A 24,466-nucleotide genomic window follows, 5' to 3' on the forward strand; every position below is an offset into this window, starting at 1 on the left:
GCAATAATAAAGTAGGGTCAATGGGCGAATTTCTTTTACAAAATTTTTTTTGCTGGTATCAGGGCTGAATAATTATCTAATATATTTTTGACCTATTTCGATGCATATTCAATGATTCCTTTATTTCAGATATCATGGGATTATTTCCTTGACCGCATTTATTTCCAGTAACATCGTCAAAATCTAAGGTCCACGCAAACATTCCTGCTAGTCCGTTATCGTTTACATATTTTGCCTGCAAAATAAAAAAAGAATTTACTTTTTCTTTAATACTTCTAGTGCTTTCGTATCCTAACCAATAGTAGTCTTTTACTCCGTGCGATACCTTTTGCTTATTATCCCACACTTCAGTATAACCTAGTTTACAATACTAATTTTTTTATAGAATAGAAAGTACTTCAATATATGCTAGAATTCCTGATTGTTGTGTTATCGACCCTGCAGGAGTTCCGCCAACAATTCTATCCCCAATTTTTGGATTTTTTGTGGCAGTTTTGAATCCTTGTCCGTAGATGGGTGACCCAATAATCATTTTTGACTTTGGCGCACCATTTTCGGCCCAATATCTGACAACATAATCCTGTAAATTTTTGTTTATTTAATCTGATTACAATGTTTAATGTGTCAGTATCACTTATTCCATATAATCCAGAGTGATGGCCCACAGTAGTTGAAAACTGCCCGTAGAAATCGTAAGTCATCAAATTGATGTAATCAAGGTATCTAATTGTAAGATTGCAAATGCTTAACTTGGATATTTCTTTTATCTCATAGGAAGCCTGAATCTTGGAAACTCCTGCTGAGACAGCTGCTGTCAACATATATGTTTTCGGGCCTTTTCGAAACTCTGTGCTCATTGCTTTTAACAGTCGGTTGTACGCTTGTTTTTGATTTTGAGGATATTCCCAGTCAATGTCAAATCCGTCAAAATTGTGTTTTTTTAAAAAATTTTTGGTGTTTCTTGCGAATATCTCGGCATTGGATTCACTGCTTGATACAATTGAAAATTCATTTAACAGTCTTTGGTACCCTCCAACAGAAAGCAAGACTTTTAAATTTGGATTCAAACTTTTAAGAGAAGTGATACGATGATAATCGTTATATTTACCTACTATATTTTTAACAAATATACCCTCAGGCAAATCAGACCAAGGGTCATTAGAAATAGGAGTGAGATTGTTTGCATCAATGTTGCAAAATGCGTATATTATATGAGTACAAAGGTTTGCAATATCTTTGTCATTAAATTCGAACCCTCCTGTCCTGTATTTTGCCCAGTTTGTATAATAGCAAAATAATAATTTATTTTCGTTAGTTTCACTGTTAATAGTTATTACTAAAATAAATCAAGCGATAAATCAAATTTTACCAATTAAATTCTGCGATTCCGCATCAGAATTCTTATAATTAATTTGATCTACATCTTCGGATGGAAAATCACTATTTTGTGTTTTTCGCCTGGATGATGTTTCGATTTTATCTAATTATTTTAATCGCTTAACTACTGGTAGAAGAAACAGTTGGAGCATTAACTTGTTCATTCTGAAATTTAAATTCATTAAAATAAAATACATTTTTTTCTGGACAGTTTACTAAGGAAGGCCAATTACAGACATCTGCTTCACTGTCGTATAGTAATCCACTTGGGCAACTCTTAGTGATCGGCTTTATTCCAATTTGAGTACACACTAAGTATTTTTTACATCCATCAATAGGAATATTTCCAATTGATGTGCATGTTTGATCTTTATATGATATTAAATTATACCATTTTGAATGGATTCTTTTGATAAAATTATCTATTTTTGATAAATTAATAAAAAATTACTAACCGTGAATATTAAATAAATTATCATTTATCTTAGAACTGAGTACTCGCTAGTATCGAATTTGGTATTCCATCTGTAATTTTCATTTTTTTAATAGATAATAATTAAATAAAATAAAATTATAATTTAAATTTTTGGCATTTTTCAAATTTTGGCAAAAATAACAGATTTTGAAATATATATTCAGCTAAAAAGTTTTTGAATAACAATAACAAAACAAGTTGGACGTTCTCTTTTATTTTACCAATTTTTCTAATAATGGCGCCAGCATTGTCGAAATCAAAAAAGTTTTAATCAAAAAGACTTGTTTAACGAACGCTGAAAATCATTTCGATCTCGCATTTAATACACAAAGGAGACACACAGTTTTCCTTCTTCTGTTTTGTGTATGAATCTAACAAAATTCACTTGATTTTAGAGAATGTTTCTGACTCGGGTTTACTCTGCTCATTGACCATAAATAAACCAACCCTCGGAACGATCACGAGGTTCAATTTTTTACCGGAATATAAATTTAAATAAAAACTTTGGATAATTTTGCGGAACGCCGGAATTTTTATTTTGAAGTATCACGGACACTAGAGATGCAAATGCTTTCATGATCTATCTTCAAATCTTTTTGGTAGAGGTATCCATATACTATCCTCTGCATATCCAAAAAATTTATATAACCCTAAAAAAGAATTTCTTGTTGGGTCTCTATCGTAGATTTTGAACTCTGCATCGGTAAAATTTAGATTAATGATACCAACAAACCCAATACGAACTATAAAATCACCACATGAAAAGAACTTTTAAGAAATAAGCTCAACTGATGTGCCGATCAACTGTATGGAATTATCTTAAATTAGAAAATTTCTATGCTTATTGAGATAATCATTAACCTAGGAAAAGAAGATTCCAACGTGAGATGGGTAAAGGCCTATAGTAATCTCAACTATAAATCCTGAAATTCTGGGCAATGTACAACAAGCTATAGAACAGTTCACCGATCGAAAATTATAAAGGCAATGGATTTCTAGGAAACTATCTAGCACTTGGATGCTTTCAAAAGAATTTTATAGTGTCCCTCGACTAAAGAAACGTATACTGTAGCTTAGAAGTTTCTTGTATAACTGACACTTTTTCATCTCTGAATCTAGATTTCACTTCAGAAAAATCCGTCTTCTAAAAGGTGTCCCACAGAGCTCTTAGTCTTCTGTTATTTTGGTGTGCAATACGAATGACTACCCTGTCCTTGATGAAGATTTTTCAGCTATTTGTTCAGTCGTTAAATGAAAAGAAAAGAATAAGATGATTAAGTAGTCCTTATCTTTTCTTATCTTTGTAATAATTATCCACTAGTAAGACCATTTGTGTGGTTGACTGATACTATTAATAATATTTCTGAATTTTTGAAATATAAATTTGAAAAGAGAGTCTAGCATCTTGATACACACCATCACAGTCAGCAGCCTCCAACTTAACAAATAAACTCCTCGCTAGCACAAAGTACACTATCATCTGCTTTTGTTATTATTTTTTTCACTCGAAAGCCAAAGTCACTTTTATAAATTTTCTTCCAAACAACCCCCCGAATCTTGAGAAATTCAAACTTTAAAGACAAAGACCTCAGACACACGTCCTGATATCAAAACTATACAACTACTCTATCAGAATCATACTCTACGAAACATATGGAAAAACTTTCGAGCCTTGAAAACCGAAAAATGATCTTTCTAATATCCATATCTTGCGCCTTGTCATAAGTATTGAAAAAACCAAAGTTAATTTCGCTTTTCCTACAACTGCTAAATTTCAAACATGCCTTTAGATTCGGCGTTATAAAACAACACATTTGAAATCTGTATTTCAATTTATTACAAATTTTTTTAATATGAAAACCTGGATATTGTGGATAAATCTCGTTTAACTATGTGGCCACCATTCCTTCAAAAAATTATGGCTTTTTAAAAATATGATCTCACTTCCTGTAGTCATCATCTATCGAATTTTTATGAACAAACAGTAATAGCTGTCCATTACTTAATTTTCGTTGACTCCTTTCATGAAAGTAAAGTCTGGATTGACAATTAATTTCATTTTGTGGAGCTTTCGGAAAAAATAGCTTTTTGACAAAATTTTCCATTTCTTCAAAGAAGAATGGTTCTAGATCGAGAAGCCCGGTATACTAGTCATAGAACAGGCTCATTAATTGCTCTAAATAGATTGGCTGTATTTAGTTTGGTCGCCGATATATTTTTGAATTTCTTCTTTAATATTTTTGGGTACATCTTTCTTAGTATTTTGCTGCATCTGTCTTTTAGCACTCTCAAATAACGATGAAAATTTAGTCTATGATTCATCTTAATATTTCAAAAAAAACAATTTGTTAAATATACTCACTTAACTCTGGAAAAGCTCTTAATATTTCCTACAATCTCTATTTATGCAATCTACTAAGTCAAGACGACTACAGACTGAATAAAATGAGTACTCTCTGAACCAATCTGAACCAATCAACATATTAAAATACAAAAATGGATGTAATATAAAAATTACGAAACAAGAGTAAAGTTACTGAATGGTCCCAGACCACCCCCTCTGGACACGGGCCTCACTCCAAACCAAAACGAATTGTGCGAGTCATTAGAACGGAAGGAACAAGTCATGGGCAGAGGGTCACTCTTCACTTTAGTTAACTAAACTAAAATGACAAAACAGACCATTTTCCATTCAGATGACTCACTCCCATACACGTGTGTGTAGATTTCATATTCAGTTATTTCCGACACACTGAACACATTCGAGGACTGCCAGGATAGTTTGAAACCTATTTCCTCAACCCAACACAACTCAAATCCGTCTTAGTCCCCGAGAGTATTAGGTGAGGATATATCAGAGTATCATTCGTGAGGTCAATCACCCCAATGGACTCCACTCGTCCTTCGAGTAAAGTCGGGTCCTTGATAGCCGGGGACTCATGGCCATTCTTTATTAAATTGTTGGCACAATCAGGGGGTGTTTGAGTGACCAAATCTGAACTTAAGTCAGAAGGGCAAGTCTGGGTCTCGACTGTGACAGACGGGGGATTTAAGGCCTGGTTGAGTCTTTGTAATTGGTCTGAATAGTCGTTCAATTGAGTTTGAAAGGTTTCTAGACTCTCAATCTTGTCTTTGATAGAGGCTAGACGTGTTTTCACTGATTCCCGCAATGACCTCATCTTTTTATCCAAACATTCTTGGATGGCACTGTCGATGTGGTCCTCAATCTGAATAAAATTGAATGGTCAGCAAACTGTTTTTAGATTTAACTTTTGCGAAGTGATCAAAGTATCATTCGACATCACAAGAACTTAAATGAAATTTTATTTTGTGTTAAAATTATTTTCTAAAGTCTATTAGACAAGTACATTAATTTGGAATTATATATTTCCCGTAAAGTAGTCCACGTCAAAGGCTTTCACTGAATTCTAAAAAGGTTCTCTATTCGAATAAAACAGATCTAATAATGCACAAGTTGTGAAAAAATGGAAAAATTCAATTTACCTACTTCTGCTATCATAAATCAAATATTTTTGTGCTTCATTTATACATCACTGTATTTCAAGAAAGTACAGTTGTCTGGTCTTTTCTATCAAACCAGTTTAATATGAGTGATTACTCTTTCTAAATAATTCAGGACATCTCACTTTTATCCATAATATGAAACAGTAAACTGGTCTATATCTGTCTTATACAAAATAACATAAAAAATCTTTTATATGTATTTATTTAGAAAACAGACAATACGCCTTTTACGCCAATCAACTTGCCAGAATGGGACTCGTTGCGATAAAGGATTGGAATCTAAATACAGCAAAGTCATAGATCTGTGTATTTCCCCCAAATACTTTCAATGTAAAAACTCCACAGACGCCGTGCCTCATCAGAGAGACTGATATTTTCCGACATTTTTAAAGGAATTGCTTTGTCGATCCTCAAAGTGCATCTAAAAATTCCAGACTAAAAAAAAGTTGAAGATTCATCTAAAAGTGTCTACTTTCGACAAGAAAAGTTGATTTAAAGCAAATCTATTATTGTCGGCTACTGTATATTGATAATATCTATCATTCAAAAAGTAACAAAAAGGATTAATTGATTGAAATGACCAGTCACCACATGGCCCGAGTAATTCCAGAAAGAGTGTTATAATCGGCGAGTTTCCTAAAGACGGTTCGATTGACTTTATATGGAAACACAACGTGTGGACGACCAGTCCAAACACAGCGTTGACGAAGGCGAATATAATTCGAATTTGTAGGAATATTCTTAAGCTCATATGAAGCCTGTTCCTTCAGAGACTGGGGAAGGATTCTGTTTTTCCTCAACGCGTTGTAACGAATTCTATCCTTCCCAAATAACGAAACGCAGATCCTTCGATGCTCATCCCTCAAATTTTGTTTAAAAAAATGCTTTCCACGAATAAACACATTATTTAAGCCAAATGAGGCCAACAACATAACGGCCTTGTTTTATTATTTTATTGGGAATGTTTTTCTTTCATTGAATATAAAGAATTTAAAGTAAGTATTAATTAATTCAGTAATCTCTTCATTCTAGTCGATACATTATTTATTCGCACAGTGATTCAGGTAGGCAAGTCCGGCTTTTTTCTTTTGAGGAGCTGGCAGGCACTGGCGATGTTGTAGACACACTTATTTGGTGATAAAAGAATAAATTTCTATCTTACACGAGACAGAATACGCTTTTAGAACGTGGGGAGTCTTTGGCTAGCCAGTGACTAAAGTTTTTAAAATTTATAAAATCCTCAGTAGCACTTTTGTATAGGATGGAATGAAGATATTTTGATAAAATCTGGTCCAGTTGATGGTTGTTCTGGGCACTGAAAACCAGTTTTTAATTTACAAATGATTCTTCAAGTAGATATTTGTGCCTCAAGTATTTATCAGTAGTAGCCAGATGAGTTATTTCCAGCATTTCTGCCTGAAGAATCGAGAAGCTTTTTTGCAGATACTAATTCGGTTTTTTTCAGTCTATAAGATATTTAAAAAGCATACGTTTACTTAGAAAAGAAATTAAAGTCAATCCTCTTCCAAAATTGTTACGGGTGAGGTATAATCTTTGTTCGCCGTTCGCAAATGTTTTATTAATTTTTCTTAGATTATATCGTCCGCCTTGTTTTATACTGTCAAAAAATAATTAAAGAATGTTTATTTAATTATCACAGTTGATATAATGTGTTACTTAATTCAAAAAATTACAAAAAGCCCATAAATTTCTCATAACTTCAATTATCTAGTCTAAAAGTCAATAAAAGATTATTTAGAAAGCAAATTAACCTCTAAATAGAGTCAAAATAGAACTAAATTTGTAAATATAAACACAAAAAACCCAGGTAAAAGTTTAAATAAAGTGGGCTGAAGAACAGATCTGGTCAGGCAGACAAAGACCATCTAAACCAGTGGTTCTCAACCTGGGGTCTGCGAGAAACTTCTGAACCTTTATTTGAATTTTAATTTCAACGACAACTCTTTTAAGACACTTGCACACATGTCATCTCCATCTGATGTATAAAAATAAGGATTCTTTATTTCTTTGCATCAAAAATAAGAATCAAGTATTTACTAATTTCATATAAACTTTGCTTTCTGATAATTCCATGGTATTACCATCTTACATGATTTCATTACGTATTGCGAAAGAAAAGAAACCTCAAACTATTGCCAAAAAACTGATTCCTTTTTTTGTAAAGAGATAGTGCGTACTCTTATTGACACTCATGCTGAAAATATATTTTCAAATATACTACTATCAAATGATACTGTTCATCGACGAATTTTTGACATGTCAGAAAATATTATATTATTCTTTTTAACAGGGGATTCGATTTGCTATTGTGATTTATGCATGTAGGTTTCCAAACAGTTAAAGAAAACGAAACCTATGGACCTTCTTGCAGATAAAAATAGTTTAAAAAGACTGTCGCCTGTGAGACTTCATAATGCCACATGAGGTAATGGTGTAAAAAAAGATCTTGTTGGTGATGCTGCTAAAACTAACTTGCATTTTCTTTCTGCCATCATTGGAAATGTCAACGATGTCTGAAGGCAAATGGGTGTTTCAGATTGAATTTATAATTTACATAATTAAGTCATAATAAAATTGCATTTATTTTAACACGTGGTAGAACAAATTAAAACTTCATGCTATGAAAATTTTGCGATACAGGTTAACGGATCTACCGATGTAGCTAACTGTGCTCAATTAATAATATTTGCTTGTTATGTCTATGATGGAGATTTTAAAAAAGGTTTACCGGAAGCCCAGACACACAAGCTCAACATACGATAGGCGCGTTGGGACGAGAAATCTCGAGGCTTCTCAGAAAAGAAACGATCACAGGTAGCAAACCCATCCGACAAAGCACTGTCCAGTCAAGATCCGAAAGGTTTGTGTAGGATCTCCGAGGCCAGGTTGTTGCACATCGAAAGAGAGAATAGATATGCCAGGAATGCCAAATCGGATGCAGTACGGATTCTCGCACCTCCTAATCTCAGCAGAAGCGAGCATTAGCCTCATCCTGGAGCATACTAGCAGCATCACGCAAATCTTTTTACTTTTCTTAGGCCAAGCGTTTAACAACTAAAGTAAAGGCATATTTCCAAACTTCATTTTAAGTTTATTATTTGCTTGTAAATTTATTAGTTGCAATTTAAGAATAGTAAGAGCTGTTTAAGACCTCTTCAAAAATTTCATTTGCATACATAAAATCAAATAGCCAAATATATTTTTTTCTACAAAATCATACTTAATCATTTTATTATCATGGAAGAAGAGAATATTATCTTTCAATTCAAAAACTCTTTTTACAAATTTTCTATGACTCACTCATTAATTCTAAACTCTGAGTATTTTATAGTAAAAACCAGACTAAATCTAAATTGGAGTAAACTAGTAGCGCAGTCCTCTTCTGGACAATTTTACATACCCTGACACAAGTTTATAATCAATTGACCAAATTTTTATTAAACTACGCTTTTTCGTTACAATCTTTCTATAAAATGGTGTGGTCTACGTAAATGGAAAATATGTTTATAATCACATCCTCATGCTGCCATCTCACTTGACGAGTGTGCTTATGGAAACTCTTCCTCTTTCAAACGAGTGTGCACTGAGAAAGTATTTTTTCTATTTAGATATGGTCACTTTCTCACTGCCTCCAATCTTAACCTTGCTCACATGCTTAGTCGTAGATGGCATACTACCAATTCTCTCACTTTTTGTCATCCTCTTTCTTACTTCCTTCCTGCTTGTCTCACGTGTCGATTTGGCCATTTTTTCTTTTGTACTCCCTCTTACTTATCCCCAAAAAGATGTTTTCGATCTTCTAGTTGCAAATCAATAGGCTACGCTCATCCAAAAAGTGTGGATAACCATATCTGAATGAGGCCTTTAAGTCCTCAAAAGCTTAATTTCGTAAGCAGTTTGATTAAGACATGCAGTCGCCAATGAGATGGTAATCATCCAAGAGCACATTGGATGTGAATTAAATGAGCATATCGTCGTCATTTTCAAAAGAATGCTTTAATTAGATAACAAACTGAACACTATTCTTCAAAAGATCAATGCAAGAAGTACACAGGCTGAAGAGTATGTTATGGACATTGGAATATGATCATCGTGCAACTTGGGGATTTTTTTTAAAAATTTTTTTGAGTACTTATCAATTCAAGAGAATATACAGTTAGAAAAATTGTTAATTGATTTGTTTAATCAATCGAATGTTAGGTCTGAATGTCCGCCTAATCCGATTTACTAACTATTTTTATTAATAACAGCTTTGATGCATGTTTTAAAGAATTTGAGTTGCGTTTTATTTTTAGTATCATGACTAGGGCCAACATTTTTTTAACCTTAAAAATTGAAAAATTTAACCTTAAAAAGTTAACTTTATTAACCTATAAACCAAAATTTTTAACCTTAAAGTTAAAAAAATTTAACCTTACGATTTATTTTTTTAACTTATTAACTTTATAATTTTTTAAAATATAAAGATAGAACGTTTAAAAATAATATAAAAACAGTTTTTATTTAATTTTTATTTAAAATATTAAAATTTAACTTTATTAACTTTATCACCCCTAGTCATGACCTTTGAACTGGTGAACAAAATATAGTAAATATTCTTTGCTATGCACTCTGATATGAACGACATCATACGGAGGGTCCTCGACTCGGCAGGATTTCCTTCGGTTCTCGAACCACCGGGTCTTGACCGCGGTGACGGGAAACGTCTTGACGGGATGATTCTTTCCCCTTTTGAGGGCAGAAAAGGCCTCGTATGGGATGCAACCTACTGGGATACTTTTTCTGCTTCACATTTAACTTCGTGTGTTCTGGAGGCTAAATCTGCTGCTAAGAAGGCTGAAGATTTAAAGCTATCAAAATATTCTGCCCTTTCGGAGGAGTTTTTCGTGGTGCCGATAGCGGCGGGACGTCGGGTGCTCTCGGTCCAAAGACTGAAAAGTTCCTCCGCAAGCTCGAAGCCAAAATCTCAATGCGCACTCACGATCCTCGGGAGGTGGACTGGCTATTGCAACGGTTCTCGATCGCCGTTATCCGGGGAAACATTTGGCAATTCGCCAGGCCTGCTGACCTTCCCTTCGATTAATCGATATTATTGATAACGAATCTTATAAATATATTTATATTAGTACAGTACCGCTCAAATGTTTCGGACCACCCTATTTTCTCAATTTCCAAGTCAATCCTAAATTATTTTTATACGGTTCTTTAGAGAAACTTATTAGATAAGCTTAAACACATTTATTCTATTTTAAAAACTTGGACAGATATTCATGTTTGGCGCAATTTTAAAATTATCGATTTTATACTCGATCATATGTTCCGGACCAGTTTAAAAAAACCGAAAATTTATTAAACTTATAAAAAGTTAATAATTAATATTTCCTCCGTTGTTCGTTATAACAGCATTTATTCGCTCTGGAAGTGAATTGTATAATTTTTCAATGTACGAATTATCAATCTCGTACCAAATTTTTTTGGTCAAATTCCAGAGCGCTGGAAGATCTTTTGGTTCCAGATCATAAAGTTTTGTTTTAGTACCGACCACATATTTTCAATAATATTCAGTTCGGGTGACTGGCTCGGCCAAGTTTCTAAGATTTTAATTTGTTTCCTTTGAAAAAATTCATTGTCGACATGGACCGATGGGAAGGAGCGCCGTCTTGCTGGAGATACATGGTCTCATCATAAAAATTTTCGAGTCCAACATTTATAATTCTCTGATACTCTGCGGAATCAACATTTTTAATGCATAAGACAATGTTTCTCCATCCATTTGCAGCAATAGCTCCCCAGACCATAATGCTAGGAGAAAATTTTCGTGTTTTTAAACAATATTTTGAGTCAAATCTAGAGTTTGGTGGCCTTCTAACATAATTTTTGTGTTTGAATGCAATTTATATTTTGCATTCATCACTAAAAATAATTTACCCCAATCATTTTGGCTCCAAGTTAATTTCTCAATGCACCAATTTTTTCTAGCCTTTTATGGCATATGGAAAGACTTGGTTTTGGGCATTGCTTTCGCCCATTCAAATTATTTTTTTGTAGGCATCTTTTAATTGTATTTGTGCTTACAATAGAATTTAATTTCATATCAAATTTAATTTGCCGTTTTTGTGGGGTCTGCTTTCGAAATTCTCACTAATTTGCGTTCAGATCTTGGGGATAACAATCTCGGTCGACCAGATTTGGGTCTGTCGGAATATAGTCCAACGGATGAATATCTGGAAATTGTTCTTTGAACAGCAGTTTTGGATATTTTTAATTTTTCGGCAATTTCTCTTTGTGAAGCTCCATCTTAAAAAAAAGTGATGATAGCGACCCGATCAACCAGTGAAACACGCGGCATTTGTTATTTATTAGTCTTTTGTTTTTAATTGAATCAAAAATTATTTAAATTTAAAGAGATTTAACTGGTTCGAAACATATGATTGCAACTGGTCCGGAACATATGATCGAGTCAAAAATCAATTATATTCAATTGGCGCCAAACAAAAATATTTAAAGAAAATTTTAGAATAGAATAAATGTATTTAAGCTTATCTAATAAGTTTCTCTAAAGAACCGTATAAAAATAATTTAGGATTGACTTGGAAATTGAGAAAAATAGGGTGGTCCGAAACATTTGAGCGGTACTGTAAATATTTTTTATTTCTAATCGTTATTTGTCATTCCTTTATTTGCCGAACATTTTGTTGATTTACATACAAATTTTCTATTATTGGCTCGATTCTGTTTTTGCTGATTTTTTAAATTTATTTTTATTGTTTTAAAAATGCTACAATTAATTTTTAAACTATGGATTTGGAAATTCTAATATCCTTCAGAACACATTTTGCAAAATACAAGCTAAATAAAATCAGCAACATGGTTAAAAACAGAGCAGATGTCTTTGAATTATATAAAAATACTGTGCCTGATGGAATAGTTCATTGTGATTTAGCGCCGGAAGATGTAACAATTAGCACAATTCAGAATTCTTTAAATCAAATTTTCTGTGACGGTATAGTAACAGAAGAAATTATACCTCAAAAAGATTTTTAAACTGCAATATCTGTTGAAATACATATTCTAATGATACTATGAATGTGTTTGGTGCGATTTTTTTTGAGAATCATACATAAAAACTAAAGAAATGTCAGACAATGATTTCATATTTAGAAAAAAGTTCAGATTCGAATAAAAAAACAGCCATAAATATTCTTGATTAATTAGTTAAAAAAACTTGAACAAATTTTTTATTCTCTTATTGGCCAAATTTGTAAAATCCTCAACATTGGCAACTATTTACTGTATTATACCATTTTCAAGTCATTTTGTCTATTATGAACTACAAATTTACATTTACAAACTTCTAATTGTAATTGAAAATTCAAATTTACAATTTTAAAATTCATGTTTGCATTTTATCAAAATATTGTATATACTAATTGTAATCATATTATGGACAACAAACAAATATTATTTGTTGAATTAACAATCATAAAGGTCCTCACCACGAGTAACTCGGGGATAATATTTTTCAATCCAGTTAACAAATCCCATTAATTTTTGTGGTGTAAAAACCTTTTTTGTATCTATTGCAATTTTTTCCAATATTTTTAGCCTATATTCAAAAATTAGAGTGTCATCCGAAGTTTTTTTTTATAATTAAGAATTATTGACATCTTTTCTCTTAGCATTTTTTACTTCTGCTTTAAAAGTACTCCAGGCTAATTCAATCGGGTTTAATAAGTACAATTATTTATTTACCCCCGGCCCCTTCAATTGAAAGAAACCGATGACTAACAAGAACGAAATTGTCAATGTCGGACTCTCCCAAAGATCCCCGATCGCGATCCGGTGTTTTGAAGAAACAGAAGGTGGGCCTGGACACGAGAAAAGATCACTGAGAGAGTGGGAATGCGTGGATTCGGCAAGGCCTATTCTTCGACGATAATTGCGTAGTCCAATATGATAGCCACAGCGGAGACGGGGCAAGTTCACTCGGGCTTCTCTCGAGAGGGAGGATTCGTTGTTGTTTATTGGTGGCGGAATGCGTCCCAGAAGCTTGTTTATTCCAAGACATCTGATTGCCTTCGTAGCTACCAAGTCGTGAATTCTCTTCTGGTTATTGTCCGGAGGAAAGGAAATGTTTTGGTGGCGAGGCAATAATTATGTCATCAGCGTAGGAGAGAAGTAGAGTATTATTGTTCGTCGGGATACTGGACAGATGTAAGTTAAATAAGGCAGGTGAAAGAACCGAGCCTTGGGGAACCCCGTTAGACAAGTATTTGTAATAAGTACAAATATGGGGCCAATCGTAAAAGTTCAACATTTTCTTTTTGGTCGGCAGGTTTTGAGAAAAATTAATTCCCCATCAAGCCAATTTTTTACTGTTGTAACAGACACAGAGATTGAATAATTATTTCGTATTTTCTCCGCACATTCTTTCAAAGTGATCTGATGATCAGTTTCAATCCAACTGATTAATTCATTTATACTAATTTGATTTTTTTAAATGTCTTTTACCTCCACTTGGATGTCTTTCTTTAGCTTCATTTTCAATCCAATGATAAGCTGTTCTCAAATTCACTCCAAGAGAAGAACATAGAGACTGCCAATCGCCAAAATTTTCATGTGGTTCAATTATTCTTTTTTTTGTATCATCACTGTACTTGCGATATCTTGTTTTTTCAGTCATCAAACAATTTTCGATGTATTTGACAAAAAAATTTTTATATGCAACATTGACTTTTCTAATTTTTTTTTATTCATAAATTTTTTTTAACAAACCGTCTAATTATTCTAATTTTAAATTTAGTATTTACAGAGGATAAGATGGAATGGCAATTCCTACGCAAGATGGCTATTGATATGCGTTGGAAAAGCCATGTCCGTTCCCGATGATCATTTCCCCAGTTTAATAAGGAATTTTTTAGTTCTGGGACCGAGGACTCCCGACGTCTCCACTGCGATCGGGCCAAAGATATGGCGGTGAGATAATGCACGGTATTTCTTGATTTTTAGCTTTTCGGCCAGGTTAGCTGCGGAGCCCGGCTCTGCGGCTGACGTAAAGATGTTTCCGGCAGAGAAGGTGTCCGTGCAAGTTGCATCCCAGATGAGCGACTTGCCATTTTCGAAGGGAAAGTTGTTAGGCCGTCATGACGTTACAAATTGGAAGTTTGTAATTGTAAATTTGATTTCTGCGGTTGACATTTGAAGTTTGTAATTGCCAAATTAAAAATGGTATAGTTCTAGCGATTTTTGAAATTTTTCGTTTAATTATCAAATAAGAGAGATTCTCATTAAAAAAATGTATTTTTTAACAAAAATGCTTACGTTAGAATTTCAAAATAAGGTTAAGCAGGTGAAAATAATTAAGACATACTTGTCATAAAAATCAGCATATATAGAATATTCTATATTCAGCAGCACTTTATTTTTTTGCGTACACGATCGAATTTAGACGAAATGGTCGTGATTAGATTCGACAAAGACCCGAACGTCGAACAATTTGAATGGAGGTCGGTCTCTGGTAGTTTGTGGTACGTTGATTTATAGGTAAGACGACTGATTATATCTAGAGTCCAAATTGACAAACAAACCTTCAAAAACATAGTTAAAGAGTTCTCGTACGTTGGTATCGTAAAGTGCCGACGTTTCCACGAATCTCATGTCATTATTTTCTGGAATAGATTTAAATCTCAACTTGCAAAATCCTCTGCTTCCTTGTTGGAAACACAGCGGAGATGGTCGAGGTCACATTTGTTTCCAGCAAGAATGAAGACGCAATCCTCGTCGACGTGGATTTTGACCTTCCTAATCCAATTGCTGCAATTCTCGAATGTGGTGCGCTTGGCCACATCGAATACGACGACCACTCCCATTGCATTCCTGTAATAACTACCAAATATGGCCACTGGACTGCCTGGGTATCAATAAATTGAATCGTTCCTGTCCCGCTGTGTCCCAAATGCGAGCTTTAACTATCTTGTTACTCACGTGGATTATTCAACGAATGACAGTATGGGGTACTTTGTCATGTACTCAGTCCCGATTGTACTCGCCGAGTCCAAACTGAAAGTATTACGTGTGTATCGAATCAGTAAATTGGTTTTTCCCACTCCGCGGTCACCAATGATTATAACTGTTATTCAACCATGTAATTCAACCTTTGAAAATATAATCATAATTATTGAGGTCAGTCATATTTTGATAAGCCTTAGTTAAATAATTTATTCCTTAGTTAATAAAATAATAATTAATACAAAACAAATAATATTAAACAAGAAAAATTAAACATTGAAGGAAGTGTCCGACATCACTTCCCAATCAGACTACCCAATATGACCAATAACCTTACATCTCCCTTGCAGAACATGGACAGATATTTCGGGTCGTTGCAAACCTCATAAACAAATTCCTTCCTTTCGTCTTTGTACTTGTCAATCACCTCCACTGAACATGCCGGACAGGAGGAATACACGTGCAGTGCCCCCGATATTATATTGCTACCCCCAATGCCCCCACGAATCTAATATATCACTACGATTACATAGTGGGGGACAGTCCCTAGTATTCCTTCAGGGGACACTCCGGCCATCAGTCCGTCAGGATGGTTTAAAGCACTCGTAAACATTTCAACGGCTATTCCCGCACAGACCTGGGAAATGCCTGGTCTGACTGCCGTGCATTGCTGGTCGAGTGTTCTGTCCACTGCCCCTTTCTAAAGTGACCCACCCACAATAAACGTTGGAAGGGATGGATATGTCCGAACAAAAATAACAACCCAACTTATTTCCAGGCAAATGTGACTGTAAAACCTCTGTCTTGTCCCCGTCGGTCGTCGGAGGGTGGCGAATGACCAAAAACGAATCAAACCCAATGGCTACGTTAATCACGGGCTATTTTATTCACAACTCACTACCTTGGAGACTGCCTTGCACATCACAGTGGGCAACCAACGGGCTTCTCGACTGTCCAATGCCAGGAAAATGACATCATATTCACTAATCAATCCTTCGAGCTGGTCAAAGTCTTTCTCAAACTGAGCAAGAGAACGTTCTGAAATGACTAAGAAAGCTCACCTGACATATCAATGGACTCCCCGGGGATCATAACTGTCAGATCAAATCCCTCAACCTCCTTAGAATATGACCAAATAAACAACAATGAAAGGAAGGATTTCCTTAACTCTCTTTGCTGCAGTCTCAGCCTTTGGACAGTTGACATCCTCCATCCGATAAAGCGTCTGTCGAGACAGATTGGAATAAGACACACACGAATTGTCCACAAACCCCAATTTGCCTACATTCCATCCCTTCAATAGCACTTCTCATTCTACCATCAGACCACGTGCAATGTTGCAGCCGAGAGTGCCCGCCCCAATGATCAGGCAACTCGTCGACTCGATTATTTTCAAATCAATTTTAAATGTCCGTCTCCAATTCATCAATTGTAGGTTAAGACGATTACTCGACTTGCACAAACTAAGACTGACACACACATATAACTTTATTGGGGACAGAAATAATGACAAATCCACATGCCGAGGTCCCAGTTGGTTCTTCTCATTCATAAGCCATCCAGTAGGCTTAAAAGTCCTCACTAGAAATGTGAATAAGACAGACTTGTATCAACATCAATTGGACTGACTCGACATTTGTAGATAACCGAGTGTTGTATTGAGTCATTACTAATCCGAACAGACACAAAACACAGCGAGTCCGTCCATTGAGACCTTGATAGTGATATATACCTACCATTTGGCACAAGCGAGGATTATGGCATTCCTCATTGGCCATCCTGCTCGAGGCATAGACGAGGAGTCAAGCACACACACAAAGCACTACAATTACAACACAACAACACACCTGCTGTCTCTCAATCAAGTCTTGTGTTACACCAGTCAGTCGAATGACTGTCTGAGATTCCAGAGAATAGAGGAATATTGGAATCTGAGGACTTTCGCTTATAAAGTCGAGGATCGCGGTCTCGGCTGCCAGAAACTAGGCCAGTCAACACCGCCAAATACTTTCTCGGGGGACAAAAATTGGGCGAGACACATTTGTTGGTTAACCACACAAAAATCGCCAACCCGGAAAGTGGGGAGACAAAACCAGTAAGTATATTTAAACCTTTTGAGGTCCTACTATGCTACACAAGGCAAACAATATGGGCTAACAGAAGGAATTGCATAATCAGGAGAGGATTGGTAAAAGCGGATTCCAAATAGATCGAATCCAGCAACTGCCGTGGAGGGGGAAATTAACCTCAGCGGCCATTTGACTTAATAATCTGTCGGCTTCTTGGTTTAGTGATTTGATTGAGTTAAAAACGTGGACAGTGCCTATAATTCCAACTTGGTAGGGCGAAGTGACATGGCTGGGATGGGAGAATAAGTTACCTTTCTAGGGCATTGTATTCTATCGTTAGGAAGGATCGGCAGTTCTCGGGTACTGCTATGTTGGCATAACTAATACTGTCACAGGAGTAGGAGCCCATCAGGGTTATTCCGTCCTCGCCTAACCCGATTTCTTCGAGCTTTCTCTTTGCGAGTAAGTTCCAGAAATATGGATCTACCACAGGATTCAATGACACAAATTTCATTACATAATTTAATAAGTATTTTTATATACAAACATGTTTACCAAAATATAATGTAAATATTTATAATCTTGTTGTTATTTAAAAAATAACTTGGGTTACTTGTTTACTAATTTTCTACACACCAAATATAGCAATGTGCATAAATAAGTATTTTTTATACTAAATAGTGCAATTTTATTATAGTGCTGTTGGTTGGTCCATCAAATCCTAAACAGTCCACTTTACTGGTACATTTCTCAGTACTCCCACATTCAGTCTAACCAAATTGTTTAGAAAAAATATCAAAAATAACAAATAAATCACAAAAATTATAAATTGTGTGACCTATACTATATACACCAAAAATACCACAAATTCAAATTTTTCCTCGAATTGGAAGCCTTGAAATCGTTCACTATTTTGAACTTTGGAAACACGACCTCCTCATCTACTGACTGTCCACGGAGAGAATCATCCTCCGTGATCTTGTTATTGACATTCCCCAATTCGGCCACATTCCTCCGAGGAGTGACTGGTCGAGAATACAAGGACAAGCAAAGGGAGGACATAACCAACTGGATTCCCGCATAATGCAGACAGGAAATGCCACTATGGAAGCCCAGATGTATAAACAGTCCAAACAAACTGGAGAAAACAAACAAATCCCGGATATATCTAAACATTCTCAAATCCAATCACACAAAAGTTTGTAGAGAGGAAGAGACAGACAAAACAAAATTGATATGAGACATTCCGAAGAATTCAATGCCTGTTTAGACTCATCCAAGAAAATTGTCAAAACCGACAAAACAGTCAGAAAACCCGAAATAACCCACCCAACGGAATCCAGCCAAGACCGGGGCGTCTGGACTAACTAACAAGACCAAACCTCAGCATTGGGGTGCCCGGTGGGTGGAGATATGTGTTGTGGTGCAATATTGAAGTGTTCTTTGCTTAGTTTGGAATCGACAAAATGTTGGCAGGGTGGACAGAGAGAGAACACTCGGTCTAAAACGGAGGAATACTTTCCGTACTCCCCGTCCTGTCCTAATTACCTCTCACAATACAAAGCGGTCAGTTTGACTGAAAAATGAGTTTAGTTCTCTTATTTTCCGTGCTTGTTTGAGATTGCAGTTTCCACACAGTCCTCCCCCACCTGATATGGTTGAAACCACCGTGGAATGGCCGTTGTGGTCCGCCGGAATGTCCAGAATAAAGTCACCGTCCTGTGTGTCACGGAGAATGTATACACTGGCAAATACATTTTGTTGGTCGCAGAAATGACAAGTCCATTTATTAACATTGTGTCGATAGATAACTTGGTCGTGGTGACAGAACCAGCATTTAACAGTTTTGTAGAGTGCAGCACTGGGTATTAGCAATGTTCACGTTTACTGGACTATTTTAACGAACAGGGACACGGAAAATATAAACAGGCCCAACCACTCCACTAAAGTTGAATCGAGCCACATTCAAAATATTATTTAATAAGATTTATTTATATAAAAAAGCTAACAAAACAGAAATGTTATTTTTAGTAAATCTTACTTGAGTAAAAAAAGTGTTTAGTTTGTAAAACCGAATAAAATGCTATTTTATTGTTGCCATGTTGTCTTGTGACTCGAGTTATCTCGCTCTGATATTGGCAGCAATCAGTGTGTTATTTTACTATATAACCAAACGTCATTCTGACGGAAAAGTAGTTATAATTTGATTATTTATAGTTAAATTATCCACCAATGGTCAAAAGGGGTCTTCCATTCTTTGGAGTCGCCTTTGAGTTTGGAAAAGACCCCGTCAAGTTCCTCCTGTCTTGCTACGAGGAGGTATGTGGTCAGAATATTCCAAGTATGGGCCTGTCGTGACCTTCACAATGATGGGCAAGCAGTTCACCTACTTGCTGGGCAGTGAAGCAGCAGAACTGTTCTTCAACAGCAAAAATGATGTCCTCAACGCGGAGGAAGCCTATTCCAAGTTGACGACACCCGTTTTCGGTCCCCGAGTAGTCTACGACATCCCCAACCACGTATTCTGATCTCCTAAATAATAGATATTCCTCCAACAAAAAAAAATTGGAAAAAGTGGACTCAATTCTGACCGATTCCGCACATTTGTCCCCAAAATCGAGGATGAGACTGCCCAATTCTTCGCCAAATGGACAAAGACAGGCGTGGCTGACTTGTTCAAGGAATTGTCCTCTCTGATCATATTCACTGCCTCCCGTTGTCTGCTGGGGGATGAATTGAGGGAAGTCATGGACGAGTCGGTCGCTGGACTTCTCTCTGATTTGGATCAGGGGTTTAGGCCGGAGGTGTGGTTACTCCCCCAGTGGTTCCCTCTCCCTGTCAAAAAGTATGGAATATTGACGATTGTAGAGTCCGGGACCGTGCCCACCAGAAGATAAAATCTTTATTTTCTCAACAAGTTAGAAAAAGACGGGAAAGTGGTATAAGGCGAGAAGATTTGATGCAAACTTTTATTGATACTCCTTACACGGATGGGCGGAAGATGGACGATGGCGAAGTGGTGGGATTGCTGATTGGAATGTTGTTGGGAGGGCAGCACACGTCCTCCACGACTTCTTCATGGCTGGGTCTGTACATCGCGAGGGATGAGGCACTGCAGGAGGCATTGTATGAGGAACAGATGAGTGTGCGGGGAGGGGACCCAATCACGTACGACCATTTGGAGGAAATGGATTTATTGGACAGATGTTTGAGGGAAACACTGCGACTGAGGGCTCCCCTTATTACTACTATGCGGGTGTGCAAGGTTCCTGTTCAGGTGTTGGGATATGACATCCCCGTGGACACTCACGTGTGTATTAGTGCCAGTGTCAACCACCGCCTTAAGAATGTGTGGCACAATGTAGACAACTTTGACCCAGATCGGTTGTTTGTTGGTTTTTATGATAGTTTCCTTGAGTACGATGTGAGTAAGATTGGACGCTATTCGTATATTCCATTTGGACAGGGCAGACACCGCTGCATTGGCGAGTCCTTTGCCTACGTCCAGATCAAGACCATTTGGGCACATCTCATTCAGAAATTTCGTTTCAGCCTTCCGGGGGGTCGTTTTCCTGATGTTGACTTGACTACGATGATTCAAGCCCCCAAACATCCAATCATCAACTACACCCTGAGAAACTAGTTCCTTGTTTGATTTACTAATTGACTGTTTAAATAAAATTGACTTATTCATGTTAAACTCGGTCGATTGTTTCTCCGCTCTGAGACATACTGACTTGTTTTGCTATGAAGGGGTGGGTCAATGCATGTTTGGCGGTTATTCGATGTCGAGGACACGTTTGGAGCAGTTGGTGTACCTCCAATTATATGAAATGTGTACAAAATCACGGGCAATGTCATCCACATGGGGGGGAGTGGTGTAGTCTCCGTCCATTATTCGTCCAATAAGACTGATCTCCGGATTATTCCGAATGCGGCGAATACGACTCGGCGAGTTGGGCATGGAGGGTGGCTCTGGCTTGAAGGGGGCGTCTCCAAACATACTAAAATGGAAAGGACTGCATTACAGCATGTAGCAAATGACTCCACATGCCCATCTAAACAGTGAAGGACACACACCTACATGTCAGCCTCTATTCCATACCCCGAGGGATCTTCGTCCATGCTACATCGCAGTAACTCGGGGGCCATGTAGAGGAGGGTCCCGCAAGAATCTATTCCTCTCAACCCACGAGGAACCAAACAGTTGCTCATCAGGTTGTAGGATCTTAGACAAGCCAAAATCTGCGACACAAAGTTTGCCTTCATTTGTCATGAGCACGTTCTCGAGCTGCGGTTTTAATGCACAGAAAATACCTTCAGGTCACGGTGGATTATACCGATGGAATGCAATTGACTAACCGCAGTCAATATTTGCTTCATAAAGATCCTTCTAATCAACACACACAAGGAAACCTCGTCTGGTCCTGCGAGGAGGCGTATCGGACATTGTGGTCGAGTAGTGTGCCGCCTTCATATCTAAAACAATACACCCCCAAACCAACAAGTCCAATATTAAACATGAACTTGTCTCTGTCTCAAACACATCGTGAACAGCCACTACAATGTCACATGCTCATTAACTGATGTGAGCCATCCCTGAGCATTTCTCCAATGCAGTCCTTTCTACGCGGGTTAGATGGATTCCAACCATTATTTCCACTGCTTCTGTCCACTATTTTGGCAGCAAATTCACTCCCTGTACAGCGTTCGATCACTCGGACGATTACACTGCTCTCTCCCCTTCAATAATTAAGACAACCGAACCGTCCTAATATATCCCGCATTTCGTATTTTGACTCGAACAGTCTCTTCTCCTCGGAATCGCCTGTGAATTTATCCAGTCTCGTTTGAAATTATTTTATTGTTTTTTTAGGTTTTTAAAAATAAACGATTTAATTATAGTTCTCTAGTAAATAAAAAAAAGTAAATAAATTATTATTTTTTTAGGAGAAAGCACTTTACCACCCAGCCGAAAGACTTTTTAATCTTCAGAACTACCCTATCTTTCCGCATTCTATAGCCAAGAAAAACTCAAGATTTTAGTGCCAATGAATACTCAGTACTATTAAGAGGGTTGTGCAAGAAATTAAATTAGACGTGGCAATTCTCTAAGTCTCGATAAGAAGTAAAGAAACATAAATACTGTTTATAGGTAAAGTGTTTTAGCACCATTTAAAACGTTCATTTTATCTGTAATAAATTAATCCATAATGCAACCCGGTGGCGCCTGTTTGGACATATTTTACGAATGAAGAAAGAAACACCTTGCAATATGGCCATGGAAGAATTTTTTGGCCATACTGAATACTCTAAATATAGAGGACGTCCAAGAGACTGTTTTCCGGGAATACTTACGAAGGAATATGCTACGATCGGAGGCCGATTGAAGGATGCATACAATCTGGACGAAATCGGAAAGAGGGCAAGACGATGAAAGGGATGGAAGAGGCTAACGACAAGAATAGTTAAAAACATGGCACAAGCGAAACCATAAACTTTGTTTACTGGCAACGCGAACGTGCATTAACTAACTAACTAACCATAATGCAAAGGTGAATGTCGTACCGTTGGTTATTACGTGGGATGGAATAACATCCAGATTCTATAAACACTACCAGAACTCCTTACAAGTCCAGGAATCCACGCGAGGTTATATCCAGTCAATTGTGATCAAGAGAACATTGGAAAGCATGCGCCCGGAGTATAAACTCCTTCCTACAGCGACGAAGCATGCAATTAAATCGGACTCGAGAACAACCACAAAAGTGGCCTGCCCTGTAAAATGGATAAGTGTACCCGTCGAGGACACTTGCTCGGGCTCGAAGAGAAGGAGAATCGACTGAATGCAGACGCAATACAGTCCGACCTCTAATTGGGGCGCACCTCCAGGGGTGGGGCACCTCTTTTTTGGGGAAAACTCTGTTTTGGGGCATTATAAATTTTTTTAACCAAATTATAAAAAATCAATTAATTTTAACATCTCTATTTGGGGCATTGATTTTTTATTAAATAAAATTAATTATACCAATTTAAAAAATAAATATTTTAAGACACGTTTCATTTCAAATTTCTTGTGTAATGCCTTTGAATTATGAAACCAAGTTGAAGATTGCTGATCATCTTTTAAAAAAAGAACATTCTGAGAGGAGATTATCCATAATGTACAATACTAGCAAGGGAACTATTTTTCGTATAAAAAAGAATATTCTTCCATTTATCAAAAAAGGATTTCTTTCCTCATCATTAAGTGAAAATAAAAACGGATTTGATGAAAAAGTCCTTGATATTTTTCAGCGTCTAAGGGATCAGAATGTTCCAGTTTCTGGAACTCTTTTAAAAAAAATTTCCCTAACTGTTTCTTCGAGAATGGGTTTAAACAAGTTTAAAGCTCCAAATGGATGGTTAGAAAAATTCAAGCAGAGGCATGAATTAAAATTCCGAACATTGTCAGGCGAATCCGCATCTGCTGATCATGCGATAATTTTGAATTTTTTATCAGAATTAAATATCAAAGTTGAACAATATGAAAAGGAGAACATTTTTAATTGTGACGAAACTTCTCTTTTTATCAAACTTACCCCACGTAAATCATTCGTGAAAACTGGTGATTCGGCACGGGGCTTTAAAAGGAGTAAAGATAAAGTTACTCTTCATCTATGCTGTAGTTACACTGGAAAAAAATTTGAACCATTAATAATCGGAAAATATAGAAATCCTAGATGTTTCAAAAAATTTTCTCCCGAAATTTATGGAATTTTATACTCTTCGTCCAAAAATGCGTGGATGACAAGAGACATTTTTATATCCTGGCTCAAAAAAATTAATGAAAAAATGATTATTCAAAAAAGAAAAATCTTAATGTTATTAGATAACGCTGCTTGCCACAAAATATCGACATTTAGCAACGTTGATTTTTTATTTTTACCAAAAAATACGACACCAATACTTCAACCATTGGATGCTGGAATCATTAAAAATTTCAAGGATA

At 36.3% G+C, this 24,466-nt stretch overlaps 2 protein-coding genes across 2 annotated transcripts; one reads left to right on the forward strand and one right to left on the reverse strand.

Annotated features, from left to right (window-relative positions):
- Positions 1-379: 379 nt before the first annotated feature.
- On the reverse strand, positions 380-1,469 carry LOC115229947 (chitinase-3-like protein 1; the record flags this gene model as incomplete). The annotated part of the gene is made up of 3 exons (XM_036499410.1): positions 380-580; positions 612-1,336; positions 1,370-1,469. Coding segments are annotated over 3 exons (1,026 nt in total), but the record flags the coding sequence as incomplete, so codon positions are not given.
- Positions 1,470-19,589: 18,120 nt separating this feature from the next.
- LOC115229949 (lanosterol 14-alpha demethylase-like) lies at positions 19,590-21,126 on the forward strand. The gene has a single exon (XM_029800203.2). It carries the CDS (start codon positions 20,435-20,437, stop codon positions 21,116-21,118), a length of 684 nt encoding a protein of 227 aa, XP_029656063.2. The 5' UTR covers positions 19,590-20,434; the 3' UTR covers positions 21,119-21,126.
- The last annotated feature ends 3,340 nt before the right edge of the window (positions 21,127-24,466 follow it).

The sequence above is a fragment of the Octopus sinensis genome, unplaced genomic scaffold (assembly GCF_006345805.1).
Source record: "Octopus sinensis unplaced genomic scaffold, ASM634580v1 Contig13941, whole genome shotgun sequence".
In the NCBI taxonomy this organism is placed as follows: Eukaryota; Metazoa; Mollusca; class Cephalopoda; order Octopoda; family Octopodidae; genus Octopus; species Octopus sinensis.

What these genes read in the sequence shown, in the direction of transcription:
- LOC115229949 (XM_029800203.2), top strand. Translation starts at nt 20,435, where the DNA reads ATGCAAACTTTTATTGATACTCCTTACACGGATGGGCGGAAGATGGAC.